Consider the following 12,165-nt stretch of genomic DNA (forward strand, 5'->3'; position numbering starts at 1 on the left):
AGCGATTCTCGTGCCTCAGCCTCCAGAGTAGCTGGGATTACAGGCACCCGCCACCACACCCAGCTAATTTTTGCATTTTTAGTAGAGACGGGGTTTCACCATGTTGGGCAGGATGGTCTCGATCTCCTGACCTCGTGATCTGCCCACCTCGGCCTCCCAAAGTGCTGGGATTACAGGCTTGAGCCACCGCGCCCGGCCCATAAAATCATTTTTTATATGCTGTCAGATCATCATAGGTTTTAGAAATATGACTAAAATGTAAGCAAAAGATAATTTCTCAGTAGCCATAATCTTTCATTTTTACTAAATCATCTCATCAGCTTTTCTAATAATAAATGGTAAAATGATGTATTTTCTTTTACTCAAACTCTTGGCATTTACTTCATTTGGTGAGAGTTTAGCTTGAATGTATTTATTTGGTGAGAGCTTAGCCTGAATAGGACTTTATCATGCAATAACTTAAGAAAATTTGTCGTTTTTTTAAAAAAAAATCAGCTTATGATTGTTTTTTCTTTTACTAAAAGGCAGCTGGTCTTCATCCAACTGCTGAGCAGATTGAAATGTTTGCCTACCATCTCCCTGATACAACACTTTCCAATCTCATTGTAAGTGGAAACTCCCTTTCGAATCGCTTCTAAAAATGTCGATATGTCAAGTGATTACTGGTTAACATCATGAGCATGAATGGATAGTCTGCCTTTGAGAGGTTGCTATTTATAAAATTTATTTTACAAGCGAAAACTTTTTCTCAAAATCTTTTGGGACTTTAGTCCTGAGGAATTTCCTCTCAGTGTTTCAGGTGGGGAAGGATATGAGGCAGTGATTAAAGCAAGCCTTTATGGAAGTTTGTTCTGGATTAAAGAGATTGCCTTTTATAGGCTTGAGTGTTATTCATTGTTCATTTTAATTGACTTAGGCAGTCCAGTAATTTCATGTCTTTTTTCCCCAGGATATTTTTGTAGACTTTTCACAAGTTGATGGGCAGTATTTTGTCTGCAATATGGATGATTTTAAATTTTCTGCAGAGTTGATCCAGCATATTCCATTAAGTCTGCGAGTGAGATATATTTTCTGCACGGCCCCTATCAACAAGAAGCAGCCTTTTGTGTGCTCTTCACTGTTACAGGTAAGCCTTTATCTTTAAGATCTTTTGAGTTCCTTCAGGTTCATGCAGTTTCCCCAAACAGTACTTTGTTATTCAAAATAAAACAATTAGAAGAGTACTCTGTAATATGAGAGACTTTGTAAAAACTTAAATAGGGATTAATAGCAATAGTAGCAATAGTAGCAATAGTGTTGAGTTTTCTTAAGTGTAAAGCACTGAGCCAGGGGTTACTGTCTTGTGTGAGCACCATGCCAGGGTTCTAGCCCCTTTTTACTCATTTGGGTAGGGATGCAAATCTCTGACTTCTGAGAATCACAGGATTCCTGGGGGCCAGGAAGGACAGTGGACACTGAACTTCCTGCCCCGACTTGCTGTTCTCTCACCACTCTGGGACTTTGCCCGCCCTATTTCCTCTGCTTTGCATGCTCTCCCCACCCCACTAAACCCAAAGGCCTCCCCTTCTCTGAATCTTGTCCTGACTCACTGAGGTTCATTGCCATTTCCTCTGTAGGCCTGAGCATTCTGCATACGAGCTATATTCTAATCAAATCTACCTCTAAACTTATTTTTTAAATAACGTAAATAGTCCAGTGCTGTGGCTTATGCCTGTAATCCCAGCACTTTGGGAGGGCAAGGCAGGAAGGATTGCTTACGCCTAAGAGTTCGAGAACATCTCCAGCAACATAGCAAGACTCCATCCTTTAAAAAAAAAAATTACATAAATAATACATACATTCTCTTTATACAAAATGAAAACATTACAGATAGCTTAAATGTGTCTCCCTCCCAATCTTAGTCCTCTGAAATAACTACTTGTGTAAGTTTGTGTTTGTGTGTGTCCTTGCAGACTGTTTTTCATTGTGTTTGCTTACGTGCATGTTCATATGGAAACACTAGATTTGTGAGGGTACATTTCCCCATAAAAAATTATCTTTTGTTTTTTGAGACAGAGTCTCACTCTGTCGCTCAGGCTGGAGTGCAGTGGTGCCATCTCAGCTCACTGCAACCTCTGCCTCCTGGATTCAAGCGATTCTTGTGCCTCAGCCTCCTGAGTACCTGGGCTTACAGGCACATGCCATGCCTGGCCAATTTTTGTATATTTTGTAGAAGCGGGGTTTTGCCATGTTCCCCAGGCTGGTCACGAACTCCTGAGCTCAAGCAGTCCACCTGCCTCAGCCTCCCAAAGTGCTAGGATTACAGGCATGAGCCATTGTGCCCAGCCCCATCAACGTTATCTTAATGAATTACTCACAATTTGCCTTTTCTTTTTCTCTTAACAATATGTGTTAGAGACCTTCCATGTCCAGATGTTTACCTAGAAAATATGTTTCTTAGAGCTGGCATTTGTGAAAAACTTAGCTAGCATAAGGTTGAAGTTTATGGAACAGTCTTTTTTTTTTTTTTTTTTTTGAGATGGAGTCTCGCTCTGTCGCCCGGGCTGGAGTGCAGTGGCCAGATCTCAGCTCACTGCAAGCTCCGCCTCCCGGGTTTACGCCATTCTCCTGCCTCAGCCTCCCGAGTAGCTGGGACTACAGGCGCCCGCCACCTTGCCTGGCTAGTTTTTTGTATTTTTTTAGTAGAGACGGGGTTTCACCGTTTCAGCCAGGATGGTCTCGATCTCCTGACCTCGTGATCCGCCCGTCTCGGCCTCCCAAAGTGCTGGGATTACAGGCTTGAGCCACCGCGCCCGGCCGGAACAGTCTTAAACTACTGTAAACTGACCTGAGTGGAACTCAGTCCCATGGCCTTGGCCCCATTCACACCATCCTTTAAAGAGCTATTCTAGTGAATAGAAGCTCTTTACTAAAGTGTAGGGAGTCTCTGGAACGTGCAGGTCAACAGTTGCTTGTTTTCTTAAGGTCTCACTATGTTGCCCAAGCTGCGGTGCAGTGGCGCAGTCATGGCTCACTGTAACCCCAAACTCCTGGGCTCAGGCGATCCTTCCACCTCAGCCTCCTGAGTAGCTAGGACTACAGGTGTGCGCCATGATGCGCTGTGTGTTTTCTTTTTGAGATGAAGTCTCGTTCTGTTGCCCCAGCTGGAGTGCAATGGCATGAACTTGGCTCACTGCAACCTCCGCCTCCCAGGTTCAAGTGATTCTCCTGTCTCAGCCTCCCAAGTAGTTGGGATTACAGGCGCCCGCCACCATGCCTGGCTTATTTTTTGTGTTTTTAATAGAGATGGGGTTTCACCATGTTGGCCAGGCTGGTCTCGAACTCCTGACCTCAAGTGATCCACCCACCTTGGCCTCCCAAAGTGCTAGGATTATAGGCGTGAGCCTCCTTGCCTGGCCGCTCCATGTGTTTTCTGTTTGAAAATTAGAATATGAAATCTAGAGGCTTTTCCTTTTTTCTTGATCTTTGTCATTACTGAACTATGAAAGAGCTCAATCACATTGATGATTTACCATGCCCCTTAGGACTGTGATTTGGAAGCTGTGCTCCATGGAGCTCCTTTAGGGCCAGCTGCTGGATGGATGGATGGATGGATGGATGGATGGATGGATGGATGGGCGGGCATCTCTCCCTGCCTTCTCTGCATAGCTCCTTACTTAGCTCTTTTATGTATTGGACTTCCATTAGTTGTCTGTGGCCAAAAAGAAATAGAGCTACTGCCTTTATAAGATAACTTGAGAACTCATGCTTGGCCTGTCCTGCCTGGCAGGTAGTGTGGTCACATTTCTGTCTTTTATGGCTATCCTACTTGGCATTTATTAAACTTAGCAGAGTGGACCAGACTGAATTTAACAAAATTGTGGCGTTATTTAACCACAGTTGATCTAAAACTACTCTTCGTCTCTGAAGTATTGACCTTATTTAGGTTAAGCATTTAGAGATAATTTCCCCTAATTAGGAAATGAATCATTTGAAATCAGCTTGAATCTTGAAGCTGAAGTTTTTATGTAAACTCTTGCTTGAGGGGTCTTACTGTGTGGTTATATGTCTATCTTCTGTAGTACAGGTGATGTATAATATTGCCTAATGTCTGGAATGCAACATGGTTTTCAAAGCACATTCCCCAGCAGTGTCTTGTGGTTCAAGACAGGGCTGTGGTGTCTCATGTTACCAATGAGGAAGCTGAAGCACAGAGTGGTGACTTGGCCAAAGCCACACAGCTCGCAGGAGGCAGAGCCAAGATTGACTTCCGACCAGCCTTGCACCAGGCCACCTCAGAGGGATTCTATATAATAAGGGAGAACATTAACAAGATAAACTTAAGCTCGTATTTGAGGTTATAGGACTATTACATAATGAGATAGAAATAGGAGTCTTCAGGTACTGTCTGTCCATAGCTTAGAACATCACATATTCCTAAATAAGAGTTAACAGACTTAGGCCCTGGAAAGTTAGTCCTTCTACAGCTTCTTTTTTTTTTTTTTAAACTGCTCCTTGTGGAGCAGGGATACTCTATAGGTTGTGTGCCCAGAGTAGCCCTTGAACTTCTGCTGCACATATTATTACCCTGGTTTTAGAAAAAGAAGGAAATCATCTTTTTTTTTTTTTTTCTTTCTTTCTCCAGATGGTCTCACTCTGCTGGAGTGCAGTGGCACGATCATGGCTCACTGCAGCCTTGACCTCCCTGGGCTCAGTAATCCTCCACCTCAGCTTCCTGAGGAGTAGATGGAATCACAGGCACACGCCACCATGCCCAGCTAATTCTTTGTGTTTTTTATAGAGATGGGGTTTCTCCATGTTGCCCCAGCTGGTCTCGAACTCCTGGGCTCAAGTGATCTACCTGCTTCAGCCTCCCAGAGTGCTGGGATTATAGACGTGAGCCACTGTACCTGGCCTTATAAAGTATTAAATGTTCTTCAAAAAGGAGAAAAGTACAAAGGAGAAAAGAAACCACCTGTCTATTGAAATACAAGCACAATTAACGTTTTTGTTTTGCTTCCTTATTTTTCTCTAATTGTAGACTTAAGGGAATTCTGACACTTCTATGAAACTCTTTTCCTCTTTCTTTCTCAGTTTGCCAGGCAGTATAGCAGGAATGAGCCCCTGACCTTCGCATGGTTACGCCGATACATCAAATGGCCTTTACTTCCACCTAAGAATATTAAAGACCTCATGGATCTTGAAGCTGTCCACGATGTCTTGGATCTTTACCTGTGGCTAAGGTACCAACATTTTTCCTTTATGTGCTCTCATTTTTCTAGTAGGACAAATTAAAGGTTTTATGAATTTGTTTTTCTATTTCAAATTATGGATATATTTGCAAGATGCTCTATATTATGTCTGTTGTCCATAAAGGCAGTTCAACTGATGGAATGGTTTATACCCGTTCCAAAAATGACTTGAGTTATTGCAATTCTAGTTAAGATGGCTGGGTGAGAAGGAAGGTCCACTGGACTCTTGCTGGTCAAAGGATGGTCCTTGGACCAAAAGCACTGGTATCACCTGGGAGCTTGTTAGAACTAAAGAGTGTCAGGCCCATCCCTGACTTGATCAGATTCTGCATTTTAACAAGATCCCTGGGTGATTCATTTGTCCATTATCATTTGAGAAGTCCTGTTCTAGGCCAGTGATTCTTAAAGGAGGGGCATGTCCCTCTCTAGGGACAGAGTCTATCAAGGTATAGTGCTGACCCTCCTCGGGATGACATATTCCTCGGATGTGTGGGGACAGAAATAAAGGTTGAGCAAAGGCACTGAAGAGAGTTTGCAAAAAGAACATTTAGAATTAATCAATGTCAAGATGTAGGTGTGCCATTGAGAGTAGTCCAGTGACTGCGATAAGAGCTGTTGCCATAATGCTAATGTGTCTTTTTCCCAGCTACCGATTTATAGATATGTTTCCAGATGCCAGCCTTATTCGAGATCTCCAGAAGGAACTAGATGGTATTATCCAAGATGGTGTGCACAATATCACTAAATTGATTAAAGTGTCTGAGACGCATAAGCTGTTGAATTTGGAGGGCTTTCCATCAGTGAGCCAGTCACGATTGTCAGGAACCTTAAAGAGCCAAGCTAGAAGGACACGCGGCACCAAAGCTCTAGGGAGTAAAGCGACTGAGCCACCCAGCCCTAATGCAGGAGAGCTGTCCCTTGCTTCCAGATTGGTGCAGCAAGGACTCCTCACTCCAGACATGCTGAAACAGCTAGAAAAAGAGTGGATGACACAACAGACTGAACGCAGCAAAGAAAGAACAGAGTCTGGGACTCATCCAAAAGGGACAAGAAGAAAGAAGAAGGAACCTGATTCGGACTAGTTTTCTGTTCCTGTTTTTTTGTTTGTTTGTTTGTTTCTTTTTTTAAATTTAATTTTGCAAATAAAAATCTATTTTGAATCCTTTTTCCTCATATGCATTTACTCCCTGCTCTAGTATTGTGGCTATCTGGTACTGGGAGTTTTTTGGTGGGGGGGGGGTGTATGTGTGTGTGTGGTTTTTTTTTTTGCACAGAAAAATCACTCTTGGCTAAACTATTTTGGTTTTTTTTTTTCAGCATTTAGAAAATACTAGGATATCATAGAGGTTTAATTTAAATCTTTATATAATGGCCATTTGTAGAATAGTACTGAGACAGTGCACCATAAGGGACTCTGCATGGGAATAAAATCGTTTTGGTGAATCGTTTGACCAGCTTCCTATGCCATGCTGAGGATGTTGTGGATGGAATTCTTTGACAAATATTGCTGTCTATTGTACCCATATACCGGAGGCTATTTAGGTGCTGGAAATATGCAGTAAGCAAGACTGGCAATGTTCTACCCTCATGGATCTCATATTTTGGTAGGAGAGACAGGAACAGGTTAACAAATCATGTCAGGCCGGTGAGGACAGAGATTGTAGTCTATTGCACTGCTACATCCACAGTGTCTGGAATACAGCAGAAGCAAAATCAGTCTTTGTGAGATGAATGGGTGTAATTTTAGAGAAGACTGCTAGAAAGAAGTAGAATAAGTAAAGAGTGATGCTGGGTGGCAGGGATGGGCTGTTTTAGGTAGGGTGGTCTTCCCTTGTCCAAAGGCCAGTCTGATGCATAGTGGCCTATGCTTGTCCAACGAAGTTTTCAACCCTGTTCAGAAACCTAGCTAAAAGGGGTTTAAAGGTGGAAGCTTTGGAATTAGACAGATGTGGTTCCTTTTCTTATCACTCACAGCTTAGTAGCCTTGCCATCTCTGGGCTTGATCTCACATTTGAAGAAAATGGTCAGTACGCTCACTTAGAGTTGTTTTGGAGGTTAAATGTGATCATGTGGCATTTAGCACAGGGCCTGGCACACAGGAAGCATTTTATTGCATAAATGAACCTGAAGGTTTGGGTCCAGTCTGGGCTGTGAATTGAGCTCTCAGATTATTCTGACAACTGAACTAATTTCTTGAGCAACTATTGAATTGAGGCTGACATCACAGTAGGGATTAAATATGATTTGATTCAAATTGGGTGAGGGAACGCAGCCAGATTTGCAACCTCTCTGCTTTTTTCTTTTTTTTTTGAGGCGGAGTCTTGTCCAGGCTGGAGTGCAGTGGCCAGATCTCAGCTCACTGCAAGCTCCGCCTCCCGGGTTCCCGCCATTCTCCTGCCTCAGCCTCCCAAGTAGCTGGGACTACAGGCGCCCGCCACCTCGCCTGGCTAGTTTTTTGTATTTTTAGTAGAGACGGGGTTTCACTGTGTTGGCCAGGATGGTCTCGATCTCCTGACCTTGTGATCTGCCCGTCTCAGCCTCCCAAAGTGCTGGGATTACAAGCTTGAGCCACCGCGCCCGGCCTCCTCTCTGCTTTTTTCTTCGGTAGTTTAGCGGTGACATTTAACTGAGATGACAATCTTCATTCTGACCTTTGCCTTCATGGAAATAAAGGCTAAGTGGGTGGCACTCACTCTATATCCGCCTTGCTTATGGATAAACTAGTGAAATGCCTGGAAGGGCTTATCTCTTGATATTCTGCAACGAGGCAACTGCAGCTTCTAAAATTTGCTTACCCCTGTGACTTACACCATAGCAGACATAATCCTTGTCTAGATGGTTACAAGAAATATCTATGAACTGAACCAAATAGTGGATTTGGTCCCATTGTATTTAAGTAATGGGGTACATCACTTACAGTGCTGTTAACTCTCCTGTTTTCTCTAGTTTGGGGGCCAGAGTTGGTAAGTCAGAGAAAAGACTTAGACAAGACACTGAAAAACTAAGGCAAGTGAAAAGTCCTGAATATGTTCAATAAGGAAGCGGCTGGGCGCAGTGGCTCATGCCTGTAATCCCAGCACTTTGGGAGACCAAGGCAGGAAGATCGCTTGAGGCCAGGAGTTTGAGACCAGCTTGGGCAACACAGTGAGACCCCATCTCTACAAAAATTTTTAAAAATTAGCCAGGTGTGGTGGCGTTCACCAGTAGTACAGCTACTTGGGAGGCTGGGGTGGAAGCTGCAGTGAGCAGTGATCATGCCACTGCATTCCAGCCTGGACAACAGAGCGAGACTCTGTCTCTAAATAAATAAGTAAATAAGTTAAAGCCTCAAATAAGAGAGGTGGAGGTGGGAGGTGCTATAAGGGAAGGGTTGCTTGAACATTTAGCTAACGAGCATTTATAAATAGTGATAGTTTGCCCTTTCAGGTCTCCTTCCCTTGGAGGGAAAGGAAGGCACTGTGGTTAGAAGAGACTAAAGAAAAGATGGCAGCATGTGAAGCAAAACAGGAAAAGTAGAATTGGAGTGGCCCTGGAGAATTCTCTTCAGTGTACCTAAAATTGTCACCAAGAAAGTAGCCTAGTCTTCCTTCTCTGCAACAAGCTTGACATGTCACTTATCTTTCTTTGTGGGCTTCAGGGCCAGCTGAATTCCAGGCGTTCATTTCCATTTCACGATGGTCATGTTGCTCTTTCTGAAAGCCCTTTCCTATCCTTGCAGTCTTCTCACAGATTTTGAAGTACTTGCCTGAGAGCCCTCCTTGGATTATTATGGATTCCACTGAACTTAAACATGGGATGTGGACTAAGGCTTAGAGACTATCACTATACAGACCTGGTAATCTAATAAAATGTGGTTAGAAAATGACTGAGAATAATATCCAGTGACTTGGAATGTTTTGTATGTTATATATGTGGAAGAGTATAAATCTGCAAAATGAAACTCTTGAAAAGTGACTGTAAATCACAAATATATAAAACTATTATCACAAATCAGAGTCTCTTATGACTCAAAACTGAGAGTCTGTAATTATGATGCAGCCATTCTGTGTGTGTCTAACTCAAACCTATTAGGATGTAATGAAAAGTAGAGGTTTGCTAAGGGACAGGCAAATGGATAAGGGGATCATGCTGAGATTTCCCTCCCCTGTTTCAAAACTTTAAAATACATAAACCTGGCTGGGTGCAGTGGCTCACGCCTGTAATCCCAACACTTTGGGAGGCCAAGGCAGACAGATCATTTGAGCTCAGAAGTTCAAGACCAGCCTGGGCAACATGGCAAAACACTGTCTCTACAAAAAAAGCAAAAATTAGCCAGGCGTGTTGGTGTGCGCCTGTAGTCCCAGCTACCCGAGAGGCTAAGGTGGGAGGATCACTTGAGCCCAGGAGGCAGAGGTTGCAGTGAGCTGAGAAGGTACCACTATACTCCAACCCGGGCAACAGTACCAGACCCTGTCTCAAAAAAAAAATAGGCCGGGCGCGGTGGCTCAAGCCTGTAATCCCAGCACTTTGGGAGGCCGAGACGGGCGGATCATGAGGTCAGGAGATCGAGACCATCCTGGCTAACACAGTGAAACTCCGTCTCTACTAAAAAATACAAAAAACTAGCCGGGCGAGGTGGCAGGCGCCTGTAGTCCCAGCTATTCAGGAAGCTGAGGCAGGAGAATGGCGTAAACTCGGGAGGCGGAGTTTGCAGTGAGCTGAGATCCGGCCACTGCACTCCAGCCTGGGCGACAGAGAGACTCCGTCTCAAAAAAAAAAAAAAAAAAAAAAGATAAACCTCCACCTATAGTATCTCTAGATAAAGTAATTTTTAAATTTTTTTCTGTTTTTACATTATTCTATTTCTTTTTCCTAGCTTGGTTTGGTTTCTACCTTTATTGTTGGAAACTTGTCTCATGTGTCTAGCGATCCTTGCCTGTGTCTATGTTTAAAAGTGAAGAAATAAGCTAATGCAGAGCTCTGTTTATAGGCCTAATGCTTTTTCAGTTTTTATGCAGGTTGATTGGATGATAAGCTGGCTTTTTAAATAATTCCCCCAATGTCAGTATCTGTAAGGTTTATTTTACTTTTTTTTTTTTTTTTTGAATCAGAGTCTCATTCTGTCGCTCAGGCTGGAGTGCTGTGGCATGAACTCAGGTCACTACAACCTCTGCCTCCCAAGGCTAGGTGTGGTGGCTCACGCCTGTAATCCCAGCACTTTGGGAGGCCAAGGCGGGCGGTGGGGAGTGGATCATGAGGTCAGGAGTTCAAGACCAGCCTGGCCAATATGGTGAAACCCAGTCTCTACTAAAAATACAAAAATTAGCTGGGCGTGGTGGTGCATGCCTGTAGTCCCATCTGCTCGGGAGGCTGAGGCAGAAGAATCCCCTGAACCCGGGAGGCAGAGGTTGCAGTGAGCTGAGATCACGCCACTGCACTCCAGCCTGGGCGACAGAGTGGGACTCTGTCAAAAAACAAACAAATATACAAACAAACAAAAAGAAAACAACCTCTGCTTCCCAAGTTCAAGCAATTCTCCTGCCTCTGCCTCCTGAGTAGCTGGGATTACAAGCATGCACCACCACACCCAGCTAATTTTGTATTTTTAGTAGAGACTGGGTCTCACCATGTTGGCCAGGCTGACCTCAGGTGATCCCAAAGTGCTAGTGTGTGCCACCATGCCTGGCAGTATCTGTAAGGTTTTTGTTTGTCTGTTTTTGTTTTTGAGATGGAGTTTTGCTCTTGTTGCTCAGGCTGGAGTGCAATGGTGCGATCTCAGCTCACTGCAACCTCTGCCTCCTGGGTTCAAGCAATTCTCCTGCTTCAGCCTCCAGAATAGCTGGGACTACAGGTGCCCACCATGACAGCCGGCTAATTTTGTATTTTTAGTAGAGACGGAGTTTTGCCATGTTAGCCAGGCTGGTCTTGAACTTCTGACCTCAGGAGGTCCACCCACCTCAGCCTCCCAAAGTGCTGGGATTACAGGCGTGAGCCACCACACCTGGCCTTTAGGGTGTTTTAAACATAAACTTAAAAAAAAAAAGGATAGTTTTAGATTTGCAGAAAAAATGCAAAGATAATACAAAGAATTCCCATATACCCAACACATTTCTCCCATTAACATCTTACATTAGTGTGGTACATTTGTTATCATTAATGAACCCAGACTGATACATTATTATTAACTAAAGGCCACAGGTTGTTTAGATCCCCTTAGTTTTTACCCAGTGGCCTTCTGCTCTTTTGGATCCCATCCAAGACACCACATGACATTCAGTCGTCTCCTTAGGCTCCTCTTGGCTGTGACAGTTTCTCAGACTTGCTGTTGATCATCTCAACAGCTTTGAGTACTAGTCATGTATTCTATAGACTATTCCTCAGTTGGGATTTGTCTGATGTTTTTCTTATGATCAGAGTAGGGTTTGGGTTTTGGGAGAAAGAACCCAGAGGTAAGGTGCCAGTCTTACCACCTCATACCACGGATCTATACTGTCAACATGACTTCACCCTGCTGAGGTTGACCTTCATCACATGCCTGAAGACGTGTCAGCTTTCTTCACTGTCATGTTACCCTTTTCTCATTTTCCATACTGAACTCTCTGGAAAGAGTCACTGTGTACACCGTGCTCCACCTCTTTGAGGGTGGAGTATCTGTGTACATTCTTCTGCATGGGAGATTGGTCCTTCCTCCCTTACTTATATATTTATGCAATTATTTGTTTGTATCAGTATAGGCTAATGGAAATGTAGACTTTGGGTTACAATCCAATCATACTTTATCTTGCTCAATTTTTTCTTGTTTCTTTTTTTTTTTTGAGACGGAGTCTCGCTCTGTCACCCAGGCTGGAGTGCAGTGGCCGGACCTCAGCTCACTGCAAACTCCGCCTCCCGGGTTTACGCCATTCTCCTGCCTCAGCCTCCCGAGTGGCTGGGACTACAGGCGCCTGCCACCTCG

The 12,165-nt window shown here is 43.8% G+C and overlaps 1 protein-coding gene across 1 annotated transcript in view; it reads left to right on the top strand.

Moving 5' to 3' along the window:
* SUPV3L1 (Suv3 like RNA helicase) overlaps nucleotides 1-6,396 on the top strand; it is a 30,639-nt gene extending 24,243 nt beyond the window's left edge. The window contains exons 12-15 of the mRNA XM_033208692.1: nucleotides 525-605; nucleotides 950-1,126; nucleotides 5,074-5,222; nucleotides 5,878-6,396. Coding sequence (XP_033064583.1) covers nucleotides 525-605; nucleotides 950-1,126; nucleotides 5,074-5,222; nucleotides 5,878-6,313 — 843 coding nt within the window. The 3' untranslated portion in view covers nucleotides 6,314-6,396. The remainder of the gene's footprint in view (nucleotides 1-524; nucleotides 606-949; nucleotides 1,127-5,073; nucleotides 5,223-5,877) is intronic.
* Nucleotides 6,397-12,165: the final 5,769 nt, after the last annotated feature.

The sequence above is a fragment of the Trachypithecus francoisi genome, unplaced genomic scaffold (genome assembly GCF_009764315.1).
Source record: "Trachypithecus francoisi isolate TF-2019V2 unplaced genomic scaffold, Tfra_2.0 Lachesis_group9, whole genome shotgun sequence".
Taxonomy (NCBI): domain Eukaryota; kingdom Metazoa; phylum Chordata; class Mammalia; order Primates; family Cercopithecidae; genus Trachypithecus; species Trachypithecus francoisi.